The sequence below is a fragment of the Tympanuchus pallidicinctus genome, unplaced genomic scaffold, assembly GCF_026119805.1.
Source record: "Tympanuchus pallidicinctus isolate F22 unplaced genomic scaffold, pur_lepc_1.0 scaffold22, whole genome shotgun sequence".
NCBI lineage: Eukaryota > Metazoa > Chordata > Aves > Galliformes > Phasianidae > Tympanuchus > Tympanuchus pallidicinctus.
This window is the reverse complement of record NW_026294739.1, coordinates 8890098-8913650: the sequence shown is the minus strand read 5'-3', so window position 1 is coordinate 8913650 and position 23553 is coordinate 8890098. Positions and strand designations below refer to the sequence as shown.

General features: G+C 39.1%; 1 protein-coding gene across 6 annotated transcripts in view; it reads left to right on the top strand.

Annotated features, from left to right (window-relative positions):
- SPHKAP (SPHK1 interactor, AKAP domain containing) overlaps nucleotides 1-23553 on the top strand; it is a 68072-nt gene that overhangs the window by 32037 nt on the left and 12482 nt on the right. For 4 of the 6 annotated variants that reach the window (XM_052686828.1, XM_052686830.1, XM_052686831.1 and 1 more), the window contains exons 4-7: nucleotides 13318-13377; nucleotides 17167-17301; nucleotides 19302-19557; nucleotides 19834-23545. In XM_052686828.1, the coding sequence (XP_052542788.1) occupies nucleotides 13318-13377; nucleotides 17167-17301; nucleotides 19302-19557; nucleotides 19834-23545 (4163 nt within the window). Of the gene's footprint in view, nucleotides 1-13167; nucleotides 13378-17166; nucleotides 17302-19301; nucleotides 19558-19833; nucleotides 23546-23553 lie in introns of all 6 variants that reach the window. The other 2 variants (XM_052686829.1, XM_052686833.1) reach the window with 2 other exon arrangements.

Genomic DNA, 23553 nt, shown 5'->3' with positions numbered 1-23553 from the left:
CAGAGCACAAGAGAAAGCAGATGGGGCATGAGGCATAAATATTTACTGGCATATTTTCTTTAAGTCATAAGTGACAATTAATTACATCCAACCCAAAGGAATAAGTCTTAATGGGAAGAAAATATTCACAGCTGGTTTTGAAGCAATAAATTATGATGAGATGATTCCAGATGATTCATTGCTGCAGTCCAGCCATTAAAATAGAGATAGTCTCTAAAATACCAAGACCCATAAATCTACACAGTCATTTGAGATACGCACTTTCTGAAGAGTAATTGGGACTAAGTTTAATGTATATCTCTTGCTGAGAATGCTTGAGAGGTTATAAAACATCTTTCTGACAGCATACAGTGCTTACCTTAAAGAACTGTGGCTGGGCTGGGGAAACACAAGCAAGTCACATTAGAACCTCATTTGAATGAAATTTGAAACTTGAGTGACTCACCAAGAGCAGTGTAGTCATGCTATACTGCTTTTGGAAATGCTTTTGGAAATAATCCATTAGGGTTTGCAGGAGGAGCAGTTGGAAATCCCAGCTGCACATTATATAGCAATTGTACAGTTTATGGGACAAACTTTAACATAAACAAGCCTCCTGAACCATAAGCACAAGATAGTGTAGCATGTGGGGGATTAAAGCAAAGCAAACAGAGATGTGCTCAGGCACTTTAATTTGCAGTGCTTGTTCACAGTAACTTTTCCTTTTCTTACAGCAGAGAAAGATTTTTAAAAGACTTCCTTTTTTTTTTTTTTTTTTTGTTTTTTTTTGTTTTGTTTTGTTTTGTTTTGTTTTGTTTTGTTTTTTTGTTTTACATTGTTGCCATGTTCCCAAATCCTTCTGCTACTTTCTCCCAGCCCCTTTGGACTGTGCTGGGCACAATGCATGGTTAGCTCCATTTAACTGCTACTGAATTGCTTAAGCCTTTCGAGTCTGCACAGCCTTATTTGCAAGATGCAAGTTTGCTCTGCACATACAGCCAGTCTCAGGTGTGGGTGGTCTGTCCATTAAACTCCACAGAAGTGCCTCTGGAGAGATGCCATCACTGGGGATGCTTGAAGGTGTTTAATTTTCCAAAGGAGAAATGAATGTTTACAAGTATGCTGCCTCTCTCTTGTAGGGAGGTACAAGAGCACAGCACAAAGCTGAGATAGGCACAGGATGAAAGAGTCCCACGAGCTCTCATTTCAGCTTCACTTACACAATGTGTCCTCAACAAAAGTACTTACGCTACATCCTGCATCTGTGTGAGAGCTACACGACCTCTGAGAGAAGGGCAAAATAAACTAAATGGTTAATACTAGTCGACAGTAAAACCTGTAGAGTTCTATCGTCTATTTAGATGCTTGGATTCTAGAATATGAAGAGAGTAATAAGATTTTTTTGGCCATCTGAGTGAAAATACAAAAGAAGAAGGGGGAAGATAAATAGACTTTTTCCACTTACATCTAGAGTGGAAAATAGTCATCTTCTATTTATCCAAAGGACTGCACAGTAGAAGAAACTGCTGGGCAAACAAACTACAAGCAGGGAGTGCCACGGTCCTGTTTTGGTGAGAATGGACTGTTTGCTGGTTTGCAGTAGTCTGGTCTCGCTTTAGTGAGATCAGGAAGGCACCACTGTATAAAGTGGAGCATCCCTATCACAGAGACTTTTGTGTTATTTAGTTTACAGTGCAGAAAGTCTGCACAAGCTTCTTTGTACTCTGGAGTTACCACCTCTGTATCTGTATGTCCTTATGCCAGCATCTGCATTGCACGTCTAATACTTCCAAACAGATATTTTTTAATTCCTACATTTTATAGCTGGTTCCTCTGACAGAATCATTTTGGCAAGCGTGGAAATTATCATTAGACAAGCATTACATCCAAATGCTAATGGATAATTAGCTCTGTCTTCTACAGAATGCTTTTTTTTTTTTTTTCTTTTTTTTTTTTTTTCCTGAATTGCTATCAGGCTATTCCAAACATCTCCTATAAGACACTGATCTAAAAATCCTCTTTAACTATTTAACGGACTGAATTATACTGCATACAAAGAAGAGCTACATTCTTTATACCATTCCTAATCTTGTATTAATCAAACAAAAAGTTGAGCATACTAATTATAACTGTTAGCACCTCTAAAAAGAAATAATAAAAGCCAGTGGCAATATTTAGTGAGAGAGGAGGAAAAAAAAGAAATGAAAGGAAAAGTAAATTGAAATAATTGAAATGAAAAACAACAACTGGTGATTTTTTGTTTCCTTATTTCTTGCAAAATACATCAGAGCTCTACAAAAATGAGATGCCAATCTTTACAGCACATCATTTTTCAGATAGCATTTATCTCTGTGCTCAGGAAAGGAAAACACTTGGAAATTTTCTAATTGCTTTCTTCCATCCCGTAACAACCAATTCAGTAGCAAGGTAGGAAATAAAACCGAGCCTGCTTTCCAGAGCCACTCAGAGGTGGGTCAAAAGGAGGCTAGATAACAGTGACAACAAAAAAAAGAAATTTTAAAGTGGAGGAACGCTACAGAATATTAGCTGACACTCAGCAAATTTCAGTTGGCAATTGTGATCAGTTGGAACCTCTCCCAGAAATTATAGGACAGTAACTTTTCCTTTATGTGCTTTATAATGTAGGAGTCACAAATCCTACTGTTCTGCTTGAAGAGGTTTGAAAGGAGTACAAGATAGAAGCTACAGGAGGATCAAACATTAGGCGATATGAAATTGCATGCACAAGAAAGCTACACACCCTCTTACTTAAAAGAATTCTCATTTCCTTCTCACTAGGATGTGTGTGACTGCACAGTTACATCTTTAAACAGCTGAGAAATTTGTGTGCAAGCCTGAGTGAGTGCAAAGCCCATCTGCCCTCAGACAGCTATCCTGAATGCCTCCTTGCTGCTCAGTTGGCTGCTGGCTGCAGAAGAAAAGCTCCTTTAAAGTACCTAAAATGAGCAGTTTATAACACAGATAAACACACATACCCAATGACAGAGTGAGAACACAAGGAACATACTAGGGTTGGAGTTTCTTCTATCTTCATGCCTCTTTTTCTATCAGTCCCCAGCTCAGCATCCCCAAGCTTAACTTCTGCTGGAAAAAACACCTAAATTACACATGGGTGCTTTGCCATGTGTTTCATTCTTTGAAATTCAGGAGCTTATATATACAAAATACACGTGCCCTGTGAAACAAGTGATCCACTGCAGCTGTTCACACACTGTCCATTTTATCATCACTTTATTAGTGTAGGACTTTTTTTTTCCCCTAGCATAATAAAGAAAAGCTCACCACCATCTGCGAGAAGCAGGGACAGGGGCTTCTGTGTTGCTGTGAGATTTACTTTCTCAAAGCATCAGCATAAGTCGGAGAATAATCAGGAACTACATGACATAGTATTGCTAAAATTACGGTAAGTGTTGCAGGAAACTGGCTCAGGCTGAGGTTTCTAGCTCCTTTTTCAGAAAGATCCAGTCAAATCCTCAACTAAATGCCAAGGTTTCTCATCAATTTGTTCCTTTATAAATAACTGGGAGCTACAAAAGCCATGACTTCAGTCATCACTGTAGGATCTTCTGAACTTCCTTCTGTCACACAGTAATAAGAGCCCAAATTAGGGGACGATCCTTTTAGCCACAGGGAGCACAGCAGGGAGCCCCACATCCTGTTCATAGAGTTGTTCTGTAACTGCAGGCTTAAGAAACCCTTAAGGAGAGCAGGTATCTTCCAAATAGAGGCTTGTCTAGGACTAGAAGACAGGTTAGACCAGAAGCATTTTCAGCTTTGTCATTTCTGACGTGATAAATTTGGAGCTAGGAAATTCTTGGTTTGTTTTAGAACAAACTCCTTAGACAACCAAAGGGTATTTTTTTCTCCAGCCACACATACAAGTTGCATTTATATAGCTATGCAGACAAAACTCAGAGCCTAGAATATAGATAATGATAAAGCTGAGGATCCAAATGACTCATGGGCAGAAAGATCTTTATTTCTGTCTGCTACTGTTTAACTAAGCAGAACAACAATTCTGCAGATGTGTGGACTGGACTGTGAGCTTGTGCAGGTGGGTGAGTGCAGAAGTACAGATACTTTGCCTGATGTGCGTGGACATCAGTGACATTATTGATAGTTCTGATGCTATGGTCTTCTCCTCCAGATAACAACAGAAGATGTTTAACTGAGACCTTTCATGTTCTCTTCAACTGATGCTGTGCAAACGTGGGTAATCTAATTTTCTAAGACTTTAGGAAGAATCAGTGTCAAATTTGGCAAAATGACATTTCCCACTTAAAATCAAGTAGTAAAGCATAAAGTATATGCATTAGACAGTTTAGAAGATTTCCTGTCCTGTTTACTGAACAGTGTATCTGGGGAAGATAAATCCTAAATGGTTCTTTTTTTTTTTTTTTTCCTTCATTTTAACTCCCCTAAAAGTTGTTTAAAGGATCTCTGTGAGAAAAGACACTTTATCTTTGCTATTTCATATTGGATTATGGAAGTCAATCAGACTTCAACTAGGGCAAAAGATACACGTAATTAGGCAAAACATGGTCTCAAAGTAGAGGAAATGTGTGCATAAAGATACCTTGACAAAGTAGTTAATTTTGTTTAATTTATTATTGTTATTATTTTAAATAAAGAGAATACCCAGTATTACAGCCAGTAAAGAAACATAATTGCAGTTTCTGCTTGCCTGTTTACCAACAGTAATAATTTCAGGCATAAATGAGAGCAGTGAAAGAGTAAATTCCAAGTTGAGGGAGGAGCAAATAAAGGAGAAAGGGAAAGAAGGAAATTTCAAAGTTCAGTCAAGCCTTTCTTTCTAATTATGCATTGGCATTTTAGGTTTTGAGAGCATATATTTAAGATGTCAAATCAACTGACTTGATGAATCTTTTTAATGTGAGTGAACAACATATTCTCTGAGAATGGTAGGCATGGTGATTCATGATTTCATTTTCAAAGAAATTTGAGGGATCTGAGATGGTGGTATCTTAGACATTTGTTTTATGGATGCTTACACAAAATAATCCTCTAAAAATAGTCAGAGAGCAAGAGAGGGCATCACCAAAGTAAACCCTTACTTATGCAAAAGCAGACAGAACTGCAGGCCTACTCCTCTCAGGAACATATTTGGCAACAGAACCTCCTCTGATGGCTCTAATAGGTTTAAATAGAGATAGAAGAATCCAGTGTCTTCATGCAGCCTTCTCAGCCTTCCACGGCAAGACTCCATCAGCAGAAAATAAGCATTGGGCTTCAGCTTTTCACAAGCTGAGTCCAAGCCTTGATGGTACGTGGGATGCAGGTGAGAAGATGATAGAAGGATGAAGGGTGGGCTGCCTTGATCAGGAGACAGACTGTGTGACCACCAGTGCTGAGAGGGAAAAGGAGGAACTATTGCTTCTACCCCACCAGCATTCCTGCTACTCCCATGCAGCACACAGAGTAGTATCTGATGCACTTGACACGCCACGCAAAGCTACCATTCTGCATGCTAGAGATTAGACTGTAATTTCCAATCATAGCACAGCTTGCAAGGAAACACAGACAGCGTGAGCCCATTTGATAGTTTCTGGATGGCATCTAATGTTATAATAGTTCAGGTGTCCAAAGATAAAAGTACCTACATGTCTCATGAATATAGGTGGTACTGGGAGACTGTAACTGCACTGTATAGATGTGATTTCAAACTTGCCTGCACAACAGAAACAAGACACGGCCACAGCTACACCAACATTCTACTGAAGGAAAAACATCTATCAGAGCCTCTCAAGATGCTAAAAAACTAAATTTGAAATATTAGCACAAGTAAGCAGGCTTTTTTACTTTTTTAAATCCCAGTGCTCACTTAGCCAATCAGAAATTCAGCTGTTTACACACCACTTCATAAGCACAAGAGTGCATAATGCTTCTTGTTTTAGTCATCTTGTTGCTTCAGAACTCTACCTATTTATAACTTGTGTAACAGCTGGGGCCGAGCTGTCCTGGAATTCATAAAAGTGTGTCTGAGCAGACAGATGCTATGCAAGTCTCCTTCAGCAGAAACAGAGGTCAGTCCTTACAGATTTAGTTTGACATGACTGAAGATGTTGGCAAACCATGTGTTATCTTGATTATAGAACTTCAGACAGAAATTAAGAAAACAGATTCATGAACCACAATGGGAACAAAGCCTGCAGCAAAAGATTGAGCGAGGGAAGCTGGAGAATTGTCCCTTGGTTTGAAACATGTTTGCTGATTCTGGACTAATTTTTGGCAACTGAAGTTTCAGTGATTTCTATGAAACCCTTCTCTAGAAGCTTCTAAAATTCGGAAGTGCTCTTCTATGAAGTTTTATTTTTGGCTTCCTAGAGCAGCCCTGTAACTGGCTGATTGTTCTGGTCTGTACTGAGATTTCAGTAAGAAGTGCTAGCCTGCCTGGCTGAGCAGGAGGTCAAAGGAAGCAGTCAAAGAAGGAGCAGGACTGGCTTCTGTGCCACCCACAAACTGGTCTCACATCCATACTTATCATTTTGCTCAGGAACAAATCCTCATGGAAAATAATATCCCCTGCAATAGTCTGATTGAACCATAATTTTTCCATGCCAACATCTTTATGTACAGGAAATAGAAAAAGACAAAGTTAATTTAAATATAACTAAATTATTGCATCAATTATGACTTATTGTTTTAGATTTATCACTACTTTATTCAGACTGGCCTTAAAATGAGATTTCTCAGCTTTGTTAGCTGCCACATTTGTATTATCTAGTCCTCTGAGATTATGCTTGACATTTAAATGGGAAGAGAAGCAAAGGCAGTAAGCAAGCATAAGGCCTAGCAAGAACTTAATTTAAGAGGAATAATGTTCACATGAGTCTTTATGGGAATGTACAGAACACAAGCAGGCTCTTCAAGAAAGATCTACCAAGCCTAAATATTTTTAAAAAATATTTCCTAGGATTCCCAAAATTACAAAAAGATTTAATTACTCATTATTGAAAGGGTAACCTCATAACCCTTTAGAACACTTATTAAGAAATCATCTTTTCTTTTTCGTATTTTCTTTGACTTCCTAAAAAAAAAAAAATTAATCATAGTTGAAACTCCATAGAAATGACAAGATTCAAGAAGTGTCATTTTTAAGGAGCAGTCAGCTTAATACTTAAGGGGCCCATACAGCAAGCTACAGAACAAAGCGCTCCAAGTGCTTTCATTTAGCTTTACATTGGAATAATTCATTCAAGCAAAAATGAACGCAAGGAGGCGTCGCAGATCAGCGCTTTGATAAGTATCAAAACAAATGATCTTCAAAGAAAACCTAAAAATTGATGTCTGCATTGCTAGAATTGCTAGCAAAAGGCTTTTTGTTGTTGTTTTTGCCATTGTAATAATTGTAAAAAAAAAAAAAAAAAGTAAATGTCAGTGGTCATTTTCAAAGAGGAAAAAATTACTGAAAATTTCTTGTCAAAATACATTGCCACTCCTCTGTTTCCTGTGAGTTACAGTTTGCTTCAACTCAGATAAATGAAGTAAAGCAATATTTTTATCTTGAGCTTTTGTCGACTTCAGCTCCAAAGGGAGCCCAACGTGCAGCTGTACTTCCTACAGAACAGATACTTTCCATTCCGGTGAGCAATGACTTGAAGTGTATTTGGTTGCTGTGCTGTGCGGAAATTATGGGGATTTAAACTATCTTTCTAAAGTCAGGAGACTAACCTAGCTCTAATAAATGTTCAGAGCAACTGTATTGTTTTGTTTTTTGTTTCTTTGTGGGGTTTTGTTTGTTTTTTTTCACTTTTACATAGATGAAATTAAGATGAGAAGAGCTAGCATTCCAAAACTGCCCTCACATCACAGTTATTGCTAAGAGCAGAAATGGGATCAGAAACTCCATTAAATTCTTAAAAAAAAACAAAACTGTCAAAGCAGTCATAGTTACTATAAAATTTCACAACCCTCCGCACGAACTGTACCCTCCCATTTGTACTCCAAAAAAAGTGATGAAGTGCTCAGTAAGATACTAGCATATCAGAAACAATAAACATCTTGAGAACAGAGGTATGAGATAAAAGGTGGAAATGAACTCCAAGCCTTTAATTTCTCCTTTTCTGGACAGGCCACTGTCTGTAATAGATGCTTACTTTTAAAGTGAATGAAATCACTACTGAGCGTCACCAGGGCATGCATAAGGTGCAGAGTATAGCACAGTTTGAATCTGCCTTTTGTGCTACAGAAATACAGTCACTGTTTCAGTTTTTTGCCCTTGAGGACTGCATTCTCATCAGTTCTCAGAATGAGTTTGTATACAAAACTGCTACCAGCCTTCGGCTCACATTTGTTCAGCTTTCCTATGACACATTTGTGTCCCACATATCCTCAAGGCTTTGGCATTTAAACCATGTTTTTCCTCTGCACCCAGGGACTGCCTGCTCAGAATTTTTTCTTCTGTGGTCTCCCCTGAGGCTAATTATTTTTTTCCCCCCATTTCTGTTAGTAGGAAACTAAACACGAGGTTTGTGGGCACATTACAGTGCAGTCTCAAAGTATTTCCTCTAACTCCTGCTGGGCTGTCTGAATTGACTCCCTGCCTATCCAACTAGGCTTTTACTATGAAAGAAGACAGGAGAGAGGACAAAGGAAGAAGAGCAGCGCAAACCAGGGATGTAAAGCCCCGTCAGCTTAGTTTCTGAACAGTATTTACATGGTTATACCAAGCAGCACAGCACAGAGCATTGCAAGTTCTGCACAGTTCCCTGCAAAACCACATGCATGCACAGAAGGCCTGTGCATAAGCGTATGGCACCAAATCCAGGCTGCTTGTGACCCTGGGGCAGCTAGACCAGAGCTGCTGCTGACCAGCTGTATGGACATGGCAGACATTGTTTGGGCCACCTGAATTTTCTCTTGACAACATTACACATTTTTGTACTTTGTACAGCTGTACTCCACTGATTGAAAATTTCAAGGCAGGTTAGAAATTAAGAAATTGTGCTGAAGTGCTCTTTAAATTGCAAAGTCACCAGCTCAGATATTAGAAAACAGTAGTTCTCTGCCTTTGTAGTTGTGGGCCTTTTTGAAGTCTTCCTGTTCAATGATTCAGGTGTAGATCCTGTGCTGTGCAAAGGTGGGCATATAAGGAGATAGAAGTAAGGTTGCATAAAGCCATCTGTATATAGTCCTAATTTTCAAATCTCATTTCTTCAGTTTAAATTCATTTATTTTTAAAATACATATTGACATTTTATTAAGATATACATATATGGATTTTATGAAAAGAAAAAACACCTCCTGCAGCACTTTAAGCAAGTGTTGCTCACATCCCTTTATGGTGAAGGACAGAGTACAAGACTGTGGCTCTGACTTCTGTGTACCAGTTAGGAACTTGGGACAGAACTTATCCCAGTGAGAGGAGCAAAATAGTGGGTTTTCAGTTCAACAAGAAGCTAGAAGAACTTCATAGGAGAAAAGGGACCATGTATTTCAAAGTTGCTTGTCTTCAAAAGCTGCCAGCAGCTTTTAGCCATTACAACACTGTGCCACCAGCTATTGCTGTTATGGTAGGATAAGCCCCGAGTTAGTATATCGGCATAGAGGTGGATTGAAGACGACTAGACTTTCATCTTAAAAATACTAGGTTAGTAATAACATTAAAACAAAAAGAAACTCTAGAGCTTGTTTAAATCTCACCTAAAGCTATAAAACATCTCACAGGAAAGAGTGTTTCCTTCACTACCAAGTGTTGAGATAGACAATCAAAGGAGGCACTAACACTTCTTAAAACAAACAGCAAAAAGTAGTTCAGCAGTTTCCTAGCTAGTGAAAATAGCACAAAACTGAAACAGATATCACCCTAAGGTTTATAGCTAGAAAAAATAATTTTAAAAAAGAATAGATACTGTTCTTAGTAAATTCTTCAGAGAGTTTCTTCATTAGAATTATTGAGATTTTTCATGTAGGAAATTAATAATAAAACAATAATGCCAACCCTGACGAATACTGCCTGAAACAAAGTAAATAAAAGCAAAATTGACTACGTGCTTCCTTCCTTGTCTTCAAGCTCTTTGCATCAGTACTCAGAAACAACTAGAAATTACTCAACTCTTCCAGAGTGCAAGAACAGTGATTCACTTCCAGCAATTCCTTGAGGCCACATGCCATCTGTCAATGAGTAAAATGCATTATATATTCTCTATATTGAATACTTAAGTATTTGTATATAAGTTATTTCTTACTATTCTTAATACTCTTAAAATGCAGACAGTGGGTGCTGAGGTTTCTGCATAGTTTCCACACTTACACAGATTTCAGCACCTGACATTGTTGGTCAGGAGAATTCACCCTTAAGAGTCACAGAAATCCTCACCCAAAATAGGAAGAAGGAGAAAAAGCCTTCCACGTATCTAAGTTCAATATGATCCTGGAAGAGAAGAGCTTCTTGAAAACCAAGGCTCAGTATGTTGGTGTTGATAAGCTGCCTGGCCCTGACCTAGCTGGAATGCCTGGAGAGTTCCATGAGGGGGGTGCTAGGCTGTCCGCCCCCAGTCCATCTTATTTATGTACAAAAATCTGCAGAGCAAAAGGAATAATGTGATAGTGTATTGAATGGCTTCCAGATCCATAGCATGCCACTTTCAGTCAGTATTTGGGTGCAATAGGACAGCTTATCAAAAACAAAGTATTGCTCTCACGTGTGCAACTAGGATTTCCACCCTGAAAACATGACTGGACTGAAGGTATATTATATATAACTATTAGGTAAGCAGAAAGTGGAGTAATTTTTCAAGCTAGTCTAATCTTCAAGCACTTCTAATAACTGATCAAGCATCTCCAAGAACAAATATCCTTACAGTGAATTTCCCAGACGGCAGCAGTGCTGCAGAACCTCCTAGGATGGAGCTGTACAGATAATATGTGATGAAATTATCGTCTAGCCCCCCCCACTTGCTCAAAGTGGGGCTACTCTCCAAACAAACAGTTTAAAAAAAAAAAAAAAAAAAAGCACACACACATAGAAAGTAAATCAGCCCTTCAGCCTTTCACTGGTGTGAAACTACTTCTGTGTAGAAATTGCCCACAATTAAACCTGTAAAATCCATACAACAGGAAAATGCTAAGAGATGACATTGACAAGACTGTGACAAATCAATGTCAACAGAAGTTGACAAGTGTATTTAGAAACTGGATTCAGTACAGATGTGCATTACATAATCATTTCCTTGGATTCTGAAAAATTAAAATGATGACACAAACAGAATATGACTGAGTAATGAATGCTCCTGCACATATTGTTGTTTCTTCCTGAGGCATTAGTGAGTTACTTGCCATCCATACCACGTGAAACAGATTATTTTTGGCTGTGTGGAACAAACACTTGTTTAGTGAAACAGTCTGCACCAGTGCTAGAAGTATTCGTGTATAACACAGGATTGTGTAAGGTGGCTAGACAGCAAATGACGATCCTCAGCTTACAAGAGTCTTTGGCAAGGATGTACATTCACAACTGCTCCAACAGAGATTTCACACAAAGCCTTTGCACCTAATCCAGTGCAAAATTAGACCTCTCTGGGCCTTTGAAGCAAAGCTCCAAAGCAAGAGCCTTGCCTTCAGCACAGCTGTGAGTGTTCTGGAGGTCTAGAAACCAGACGTACACCTCCCAGTGCTCTCCCTCAGCTGCCAAACAAAGGGCGTCCTGAGCACAAGCCCTGCCATGCACCTGCAGTCATACAACCACGTATCACTGGAGCTTTTGTGTGTACCAAAGCAGGTGTGCATCACCTGCATGCAAAATGACCGCATGCAAAATCCCAGTGGAAAGAGAATTTTTTTCTGTATAAGAAACTGTAGTATGTCCAGAGCATTATGCAACTACCACACTGTATCACTAACGGGTTCTTTAATACGCTCTGGTTTTGACATTTTTGTAACTATTTCTTAAAAGTTAGCCAGCCATAAAACACAGACAAAAGTGGTACATCACGACTGTTGACAATGTCAGACAGATAAATACATTTTCTCTAAATTGAAGAGGTGTTGAAAAAATATGTTTTTGAGTTCACATGAAGATGCATTAAGTCATTAAACCATTCTAAAGGGCAGAAAGCTTGCTTTCTGAGTTTTGGGTTCTTTTGGTTCACAAGAGGAGGTCTGGCTGGATCTTTCCATCTGCTGTGCTAGCTGTTAGTGCAGATGGTCATAATCTGTACATATGGTGTGTGCATATATAAACCGAAATCAGCGTTGTCTCGGGTTATAAGCAGGCACACAGAATGAGCTCGGATGCCTGACACAAGAATATTGGTAAAGGATATAATTCAGAGCAAATAATCGGGAAATAAATATTTGCTGGAGGGTGGGGGAGAGGAAACAAACTCTCAGCTCAGAAAACACAAAACATGGATCACGAATTTGTTTGGAATCAGGTTTTGGCTTTAGCTCAGCCCTGAATCTGTGCCAGACTTTGGTTTAAACTGAAACAACCCTAAAATTTCCCAGACTCCTGATGAGTAGCTACAACACCCAGAAGCAGTACAGTTATCCTGACTTTGAAGTTCATGCTTTTAACTCAGAAAGAAAGCTGGAGGAGAGGATTCTATTTCTGAAAGAGAAAATGGCTTTCTAGTCACGTAAAGAAAAAAAAAAAAAAACACTTCAGAAGTTAAGTGACCTTCAGATCTGAAGTTGCTATTTAAGCCAATCTTTCTACCATTAAATGGTTGTTGAAACTGATGGTGATTTGAGAAGGAATGTAGTTAAAAACCGTACATTCCAATGAATCATGGGTAAATCTAACAGATAGGAAGCCGTTCTGCCACCTGTTGTAGTACCTGGTTAGCAGCACTGAAAACTACTCATGAAGCATGGTTAAAGAAAAAAAAAAAAAAAAAGAGCTTCCATAAAGCCCCACACTTCTCCCTTATTTGAGGAAAACTATAGGAGACATTCACAACTTAACACGTATACCAGTGTTTGCACTTATTAAACATTTAGCAGCACATCACTGAAAAAAATTCACAGGAAAAGCAAGACATGAAGAATTCATCTGATATGACCGAATACATTTTTAACATTTCCTTTATCTCTGTGTAGCTTCTGTAATACAGCTTATTGGAAATATCTGCCCATTCATCAGAAAAGCTAACTGTCAGAACAGAAAATCATGGCTCTTCCTTCTAACTCTTTTTTCTTTCTTAGTGTCTGCTCTGCTATTCTCCTTGCTAGACTCTCTTCTGCTATGAAAAAGTCTCACATACTCAGCTGTGAGAGTAGAAAAGAAATGTGTATTGACTTTGAAAGGATTACTGCCATTCTTGCATGACTAAGCTTCTACTTTTCTTATTACAGGTTTGTTTTGTGAATTTAGATGCAAACAGAGATGATTGCAGTAATGAACAAGTGAAACAGGTAACAGTTAAGGTTCTAATAGCATGTACAGTGGGTATATATATGCCAGGACTTTCCAAAACAAGCCCAGAGCAAAGTTCTATGGGCAAATCAAATCCAAACTTTAACTTTTACAGAAAGCAATGTATCAAGAATCTTGTATCGTTTTAACACCTACCTTATTCCCATTCTAGAAACAGCTACTATATTATCAAAGCCTATGAATTGACAGCATTTATCCTTTCAATGGACTTCTTGCTCAGCTTCAGTTTTGCCAGAGAAACGAATAAGGATGTATCATACATCCAGTTATTTAATTTTATACAATACTAAGTCAAAATCATTTCTGAAGTCAATCCTTGCTACTGCCAAAATTCTGACACTTCAATCAACTGACCTATTTCACTCAAACTGCAGGTGGTTTGAAGGAAGGACTAGATAAAACAAAACAAAGTGTGTTTGACCTGTTTAACTGAAAGTTTAGAGGGATAGAAAAAGGAATTACACAGGCTGCTCTAAAAGTAGTGCCTCCTATCTGTTTTCTTGGAAACTACAGCAGATGCAAAGGGCAACATAACACTATTTGATAGAACAAATACTCAGCTACAGAACACGGTTTTTCAGCAGTCATTGCCATTAGCTATACATTTTTGCCAGCAATGAACAAGAGCCTGTATGCTACACTCAGAAATCTGCACCATTTACAGTGACCATTTCACAGCCGCTATAATGGTATCATTACTAGGAAAACGTCCACACAATCCGTCTTTGTGCAAGCCAGAAGGCACCATAAATAGTGGATGTGGTATCAGCCAAGAGTGGCAGCATTCTTCATGATCTTAAATTGGAACGGGGCCTGGCATTATCACAATGCAAGAGAGATTTTCTTCTTCTCTAGCCTGATACCAGAAGTTTGAGCCGTCAGCTTTATCAGCATCAAGGTTCCAGGAAATCAAGAAGGATCATCCCTTTCCTACACAGAAAGACAGTGCACTTCACTTTACCTGCTGAGGGCTGCATCTTGAATTTTTTCTTCGATGGAGAATTCATGTGTCACCATTTTACAGACTGCCACTTGGATTCCAGATCATAATTGTGACACTGCATCCCATCACTGGTAACGATGCAATCCAGGAAAACGTCATCTTCAGCCTTATATTGGTTCAGTAGGTCCTGGCAAACTTACGTAGTGTTCTTTCTGTTCCTGTGTGAGCACTTGTGGGACACACGTGGTGCAAACTTCATGATATTCCAAGTGTTTCCACCACCATTTCCAATGTAGATGTTCAGCTCTACACACAGCTTCCGGCTGCAATCCACCAATTCACAAGGATGAAGTGATGGAGATGGTCTTCATTTTGTGGTGCAACAGCTGTACGTGACCATCCAGACTATGCCTTGTTGCTCTCACCACTGCTGAAAAGTACCACCCACCCCTCTCCACAAATGCCTGGCAAGTGTAAATGAATGTCAGCGAGTGCCATTTTTTCTGCATGAAGGAATTCAGTAACACATCTTTGCTTCATAGGCACTTCTATGTCAAACAACATTTTGTTTGCCTACCCCTCTGCTGCCATCTGTCACACCGCAACAAGATCTAACAGAATACCAGCAGGACGTTCAACCTCTACTGCCATACCACCAACATCTGCCTCTAAGATTGTAGGCCAACATAATAAAAGAGGAGGTATTACTTTCAGAGCAGCTCTTGTATATAATTATTATGATATATAAACATAATATGTGCATAAGGAAAAAAGTTTAGTTAATTTACAGGTCCTAAGATGAAACACATCATGATACACTACTTAAATGCATGTACTTATTAAAAAAACAAGTCCTGAAATCAGAGGAGTCGTATTTTAAATAATCAGTTTTGAACTTCAACCTCCTTTATCAGTTCATTTTATCATTCTGCCTTGGTGCCTGAAATCAACTAGCTTGTAGCAGCAGTCTGTGGTAAGTGACCAAAGGGTGGGTTTCCTAACTGTCCAGGGAGACCCTCAATAAAGTATTCAGGTTCATCTGTGGAACCATTTTAGAACGTAGAAGGACAACCAACACAGGACTTAGCTACATCCTGCAAGTCATAAATTAGCAGGAACTGTTTTTCTATACTATTTTCTACATCCTGAGTCTGTGTGAATTCAGACGTCAAAATAAATACAGCTTCTTGCAGCAGGAAGATTTTTCTGTTGCATCAGTGAGTAACTGCAGAAGAGACAGAGGTTTGATTTTACTGAATCTACAGGAATAACTGCTTTTTAATGAGCAATGCTTTCACTGCAACTTAAAGTGTTTGAGGAACAAAAGCTATAGGAAATGAGAACTAAGAAAACATCGAAACATCTCATACTCAATCTTAAAAGCTAGATAACCATGTAAAGGCAAGTTAAGCTAGCTGTATGCAGCTACTCTTTCTTTTTTTCTTCTCATAACCAAAATGCAAGGTGCTGAAGTAAAAGATATTCAGAAGTGTGATGATTTAATACCTAAAAAAATCTGATAAAAATGCAGAAATTTAGGCAGAAGCCAGATACATAAAAAAAAAAAATGTATGTCATAACTGAAAGGTTATAATTTAAAAAAATAAGATGAAAACTTTTCTGTGCTATAGTGGAAAGTCAAACTGAATTGAAACACTGAATTTAGTTATGATAAATATGAATATTTTGCCTCATCTGAAGATCAGTGTACTTAGTGAATTGCTCCCCAAAGTTGAATTAGAATTGCTAAGCCAGGAATTCATATCCAGTTTAATTCACTCTGAGGAAAAATAATAGTACTGCAAGTTAATCATTTTGAAGATGAAAATGAAGAAATCAGGTATCACTGAATTGCACAGTAACTAAAGCGTGGGACTGGATACCTGGGGACTGTGTTCCCTTAATGGCTTCGCCATTTAGTAAGTTGTGTTCATGTATATTAAAAAAAAAAAAAAAAAAAAAAAAAAAAAAAAAGCCTGTATTTAGCCCCTCTGTTAGAGGGTTATCCTTGATTTATTGTTTATAAAGCACACTGAGATCCATGGCCAAAAAGACCTGCTTTAAAAATACTTGCAGTTATTATCCTCCTGAGCTGGGCTCTGTACGCTAACGAACACAGATCTCCCAGCATGGCAGTGGGTACTTCTAGCAGAATGGAGGTGCAGATCTCCTGTGTTACAAAGCATCACTGATGTTATCATTACTGCCATCTTTGGCCATAGCAAATAAATATCAGGACAGAAAGTGATGGCATTATTTTAAATGAAAGGTCGTGCCCTCTGAAGCAGCAAAGAAGTGCACAGTCCATCTATGTTTTCAATGCTTTTGTTACTCCACATTTAGCATTGCTCTAGTTTGATTAGCTATTTTCAACTAAAATTTCCCTCTGGTTTCTTGCTTTTATGCCTGGAGGAAAATAAAGCTTTACTCTATTCTCCTTACCACAGTTACTGTCAAAACTGGAAAAGATTCAGTAACAGATACACTGTTCTCAGTCTCTCGAGCACTTTCTAGCAACACAAGGCAAAGCGTTTAGATGTGCAAAGACAATCAAGCTGTTCAATACATGACAGCATTAAGAAATGGCAGATTGTGCCACTGGACTGTTGGGCAGAATTTATGCTAACCCAGTGGTCACGGCCTGATGGCTCAAAAGAAGGAATGTGCATTTTAACACTACCAGTTCTACTTATGATGAACTCAAAGTAGCAAGTTTAAGCTTTCTGAAGGAATGCTGAAGTGCTATTTCATTTCTATATTTGTAGATATAATTATGCAACTCAGACTTCATTACCTGAGAGCAAAATTTCTTTTCATTCTACAGAAATTGATCAGCATCTCTCCAAACCTCCCTAAACTCATCAGTTCTATGAATGTACAACCACCAAAGGAAAACGAAATAGTCCTGCTGAGCGGATTAACATCAGGAAATCTTCAGGCTGATTATGAAGTTTCCCAGGTAGGAATCAAATCATCCTTTAGTAGAATATCACAGCTGTGAAGGAAGGAATTTGGAAACTGGAAAAAAAAGAGAGTCCTTTCCAAGTGGACTGTATAGACGTTTAAAAACTGAGTGGGAGCTGGCAAACAAAAAAATAGATGTGACTACAAGAAATTAAGCATCTAAAGGGAGAGGACAAAGATAAGAGATCCCTCTAGATCCTGTGGATGTCTGGTTTGCAGCTGATAATGCTACAAGACAGTAACAGCTGATAGGGAAAGGAGAAAGATGCAATACTGTTTCCGTACACATAGCTGCATCAGGGCACAGCTCCTACAGCCTCCTGTTCAAGTGAAGTCTTGCTGCCTCCTGCTTTTTTGCCCAATCCATCTTGTCCCACACAGCCAAATCAAAAAAGAGCTGACAGTAGGACTTGAAGATCCTGGAGACTTCCCTAAGCCTCACTGTTACAGTGGAAAATATCAAGATACATTAACTATATCAGAGCTCATTTAGCTTCTATCAATGTAAAAAATAATAATAATAAATGAATTAATTAAAACTTAACATTTAAAGGAGCTGAAAGAAAAGTTCTCATTCTAGCTCTTGCTATTGCCAGTGAAATTCTCCATATTTGAAATTGCAGGCCAGAAATTCCTCCTACAGGCACCATGAAGAAATGATAACATTTCTTTAAAAGCATTTCAACACACGATTTCCAGAGGCTTAACTCATTATAAGTCTTCCACTCTTTTCCATTTTTAACATGCTTTTTTTTTTTTTTTTTTTTTTTTAAAAAATGTTCATGCCTACATGAAGAAAAAGAATGAACAGTTCTTTGATAGTTTAGGTTGGGTTCTGATTTCATTAGTCTAAGTATGAATTGGGAAGAATTTCATTAAAATTGTAGAGATGTCCTGGAGTATAAAATTGTCCCAGCAAACTTTAAAGCAGTATGCAAATGCAGTTTTGTCTGCAGAAAAAAAAAAAAGAAAAACGAAATTTAAGACTAACCTAAATTTGTGTTGTTTTTGTTTTTTTTTTTAAATGAGTAGAGGTTTTGTATTGAGGTGGGGTGAGATTTATTGGCTAGACAAGCAAATGCTGTGTTGATCCTTGTTATTTGCTCAGCTCTCCAGAGAATTTCATTTGTAAAGAGAGCTGCATCATTTTCATGGGGTTTCTTGAGTTAAGGCATGAAATTACAACCTGCACAAAATTGGTTTTGCTTGACAGTGCATCCCACAGCACAAACATAGTGTCATGCAAAGATATTAACAACTTAGTTTCGTGGTCATATAAACGTCCAGCACTTCTGATATCCATAAAACAAGGATAACAAATTATTTTCCCTCAATTTCTTTTCCCACCTTCCTCCTTAATCGTACACCTTCACTGACAAAGATTTTTTTATGTAAAGGTTCAACACGGTGCTTTCAATTGGAGATTATACTGGTCTGAAGTAATAGGGCTTGGGGCAAATAAAGAACAAGAGGGAGAGGAAAATAAATTGCTATTTTTAAATAGTTCCTAAGGATACCTGAAGGTGACCTGCTCCTTATCTCACCAGCCAGTATGAACAAGGCTGCCTTGAGAACAAGCAGAAATTATCCTGAAAAGCAATTCATGTCCACAAACAATTCCCTCCAGAGAGAGGTAATAGTGGGTGGTGTGAGGGCTGTAGTAATGGTGTGTCCGGTAGCCAACTCCAACATAGCTAAAAGCAAGACTGTCATTAAAATAAGAGGCTGATTGAGAAAAAAACTTGGTGATTTCAACAAAATAAGGGCACTCCTGTGATACAGCTGGGTTCTGTACTAAAATGCTTGTGTAACAGAAGTTGCCAATCCAAATGGTCTTATTTTGGCATATATGTAACTGCACACTGTGTTAGAATCTAAACGACAAATTGTATTGCATCTTTGCAACAGAACATTCCTGAGATTTTTCTAGAGGAAAGCATAAAGTAAGTTCTATTTTTTAATTAAATAACTCTTTGAGATTCTTTTCCCCTCTAGTGTCCTTGGCAAGCAGATGTCTGCCTGGTTCAGTGTGCAAGGGGAGACAGGAAGAACAGTGCAAGCTGCATCATCTTCGAAATAAACAAGTTTCTGATTGGGCTTGAGCTTGTTCAGGAGAGACAGCTGCAGATAGAAGCTCATGTCTCAAAGCCTGAGGACGACACAAACTGCTCAGTGTCCTCAATAGAAGAAGATTTCCTCACAGCATCTGAGCATCTCGAGGAGGAAAACGAGGCTGATGAATATAAAACTGGTAAAAGCAATGAGGCTGAGTGTAATTCTGCTATTGTTCATTGGCAGAACAGCCATGGCAATTGTTGCAGAAATTGCACTTCATGTTAATTTATGCTTGTATTTATATGTAGTTTAGAAAAAGGATAGCCATTCATACTTTTAAATTGCAGTTCAGACAGAAGGATAATTGTTTGTACAGCAATTTTACAGAGCAGTAATGTATTAGTTACGCAGCTATTTTTGTTTTAAAGATACAGGGAGCTCTGCAAAGACTAACATCTTACTTTTCTTTCAGCAGCCCATGAAAAAATAAGTGTTTCAGAAGCATCTTCTGATGTCAGAAAAAATAAAGGAAAAGGATTTGAAAGTCTTCACTACAGAAAAGCCAGGTTGCCATTAATTCTTGAAGGGAATTGCATTAATGAAGATAATACAGCTAGTAAAGTCTCTGAAGCTGTGCATATTGTGGCAGAAGATGGCATCTCACAACCTGAAGATAAGCCAGAGCAGGACATCCTGTGTCAAAAGGAATTAGTGGGAAGAGCTACATCATCTCTCAGTACTGAGGATTCCTGCTCAGTGAGTGTATTAGATGCATCCTTAACCAAAATGGCTAAAGAAGAGCTGGGGCCTCTTTATGACTCTACAGCAAAACCCAACAGTAAGGCAGAAGTAGAGGATTGTGCAGGTGTTAGGAAAAGCGACCCTCCCTTGCAAAACAAGCAAGCAGCTACAGGTCAGTATGCTACAAATTTAGCAGAATCTGTTCTGCAGGATGCATTCATTAGACTATCACAGTCTCAACCCACTTTCAGTGAGGAGGCTGCAGTCAGCATCTCCGTAGGAAGCTCCTGCAAGTCAAAAGATGCATCTACTTCTCAATCATGGAATGAACTTCCAAAGATTGTCATAGTGCAGAGTCCAGACAGCAGTGAGAACGTGCCAGAGTGGCCAGGGTCTGCCTTCCCAAACCTGTGCCACTGGACTGAAACAGAAAGCTCTGAAGTTTCAGATTACTTTGAAGAAGACCATTCAAACAGACACAGCCAGAGTGCACTGGAGATGGCTCTGGCTTGTGCAGCAACTGTCATTGGAACCATTTCAAGTCCCCAAGCAGCAGAAAAATTCAGAAGGGATCAAGAAGCTGCAGACTCTAAAAGCGAAACAGGTGATAATGAAGATCTACACACAGATTCTTCACAGCTACTTGAAGACTGTACTAGCACAGAATATTCATTTCCATCTGCACTGTGTGGCATGACTCAAGTAGCAAGTGCTGTAGCAGTCTGTGGTCTGGGAGAAACAAAGGAAGAGAAGTACCCTGCAACTTCGAGTGGGCTGCTGTCTGCAGCTCAGACTTCTGCAGCCATTACTCTTCATTGTAGCATAGCTGTAGGAAGCAGCATGGAAAAGCTGAATGATAGCATTGCAGAGGCCCTTCTCAAAGAGGCATCAATAATTTTGACAAAACCCAATACATACAAAAACGTAGGGCATTTTATGGAATCCATAAATGGAAGAATTATTGAAACAGCAGCAAGGCCACGGATTCCACACTCCGATGAAGTAATCAGAGATGAACTGGCACAAAATTTATCCAATATTATTCTACGACATTCTATTGAAGAGGTCAGAAAGAAAAGAGAGCTACAGTCCCATTCAGAAAACAGCTCAAGTACACAAGACATTTTCATGGAGACTGCCAACGAGTTGCTTTTTAACGTGATATATTTCACTTGCAAGAAGATAAACGACATAAGACAAGTTGAAGAGTGTTCTCCTCTCTTTTCTGAAGGCCTGAAAGGCAAGAAGGTAACCAGAGTAGAAGAATGGCCAACACAGGCAACTGCATGTGAAACATCACATGGACCCCTTGATCATTCTGCTATTAAGCCATTTGGTACATCCTACAATGCTAGCAAAGACCCTGAAAACAGTATCAACATGAAGAAAATTAGCATGAGAGATGCAAATAGCAATGAAAGTGCCACCCTGAATTCAGAGCTAACAAGTAAAGCTATTGGGCATAATGCACTTGTTGCAAAAACATCTCCCAAGAAAAGATACCTGAAAAGAACCACACGAGACTGTTACAAGTCCCCAAATCAGGGTAACATTCAGAAGAAGAGAGACTACAGATCATTTTCAGACAGAGAAAGTACCTTTGCAAACAATGAATGCAGGCATGGTGTTCAGGAGCAACTGTCTTCCAGTGTCGCCGTGAATGCAGAAAACCAGGCCAAACATAAGTGTGATGCTGTGCTAAGTGATGAAGTCCAAGTTAGCTTGTCTTTGTTAGGAAACCATGTCTTACTTCCTTCTCAACCTGCACTACAAGTGAAAAATTCAAGAGACAAATACTGTATAACAGATTTTGCAGAAGAATTGGCAGAAACAGTAGTCTCTATGGCAACAGAAATAGCTGCCATTTGTCTTGAAAATTCAAATGGAAAGCAGCCCTGGTTCTGTGCATGGAAGAGAGGCAATGAATATCTGGTGACCCAGAGTATATCATGCAGAACTATGAAAAGGAAAAAGGAAACCCATGCTAATGGCTCAGTTGTTCGTAAGCATAGGGCACCTCGACTTAGTGAGATCAAAAGAAAGACAGATGAGCATCCTGAGCTGAAGGAAAGGTTGATGAATCGAGTAGTAGATGAATCTATAAACCTGGAGGACACACCAGATTCTGTCAATATCTTTGCAAATGAAGTGGCTGCAAAGATCATGAACCTCACTGAACTCTCTGTGGTTGACAGCATCTGGCAAGGTCCAAACCATCCCAGGAACAGGCTGCACTGTGAAAGATGGAGCCGAGCCAAGGCGTCAAGCTGTGAGAGCATACCAGAGGAGGATACGGATTCCAAAGCCTCTGTCAATACTCTAGGCCTAATGAATGCCTTTGGTCAGCCTGTGAGCCAGACAAGTTCCGTCTCAAAGCAATCTAGTTGCGAAAGCATTACAGATGAGTTTTCAAGATTTATGGTGAACCAAATGGAAAATGAAGGAAGAGGCTTTGATTTATTACTAGATTATTATGCAGGAAAAAATGCAAACAACATCTTGACTTCTGCTTTGCAACAGGTTGCTAAGAAAAACGGTCATCTTAACGTACGACCAAGTTGCCCATCTAAGCAGTCCAGCACAGAAAGCATAACAGAAGAGTTTTACAGGTACATGCTGAAAGAAATAGAAAAGGAAAATAAAGATAATGCATCTTCCCCTCGGAATTCAAAGGACTGGTGTGGCAGTTTGCTACCACCCTCCCTGCGATCACCTTTTTGCTTTAGACAGTCCTCAGTGCCTGATGGCAGATCGTCAGGTTCTAGACTGACAGTTAACATCCCAGTCAAAGCAAATTCATTAGATGGATTTGCCCAGCATCACCAGGATTCCTTAAGTGTACAGCCAGTCAGTACAGTGGCTTCTTCAGGTCTTTGCAAGTCTGACTCATGCCTGTACCAAAGATGCAAGACTGACCAGATAACAGATATGTTGATTCATGAGACGTGGGCAAGCTCTATTGAATCTCTAATGCGCAAAAACAAAATCATAACAGATGAGGCAGAGGTTGCAGAGGCAGATCATTTTCACAGCGATTCCCCACCACATGTGCAACAGTATGCGAACAGACTGGCTGCAAATATTGTTGAAAGTGGTAAAAATTTAATTGTTGTCCAGCAGGATGCCTTTGATTCTGCAAGCCAAGAACACATGCTGGAAAGCAAACATCCCCAGAGTGTAACTCGGATTCAAGTAGAACCCAAAAGGGATGAAATAAATTTGGGTGAACAGAAGGAGCACGTGAAGAACCCTGAATGCCTCCCTGCAGGTCAGCACAGGGAAGTGCCTTTAATTCAAATAGAAACTGATCAACGAGATGAGTCAGATAAAGACTCTGAGTCCTTAACTCTACATGAACTTTCTGAAAGGGAGCATCAAGGCAAGGAAAAGCCTCCAGAAGCTTATACTGGGAAGCACATGGTTTCCAGTACCCTACTGAATAGGTAGGTGA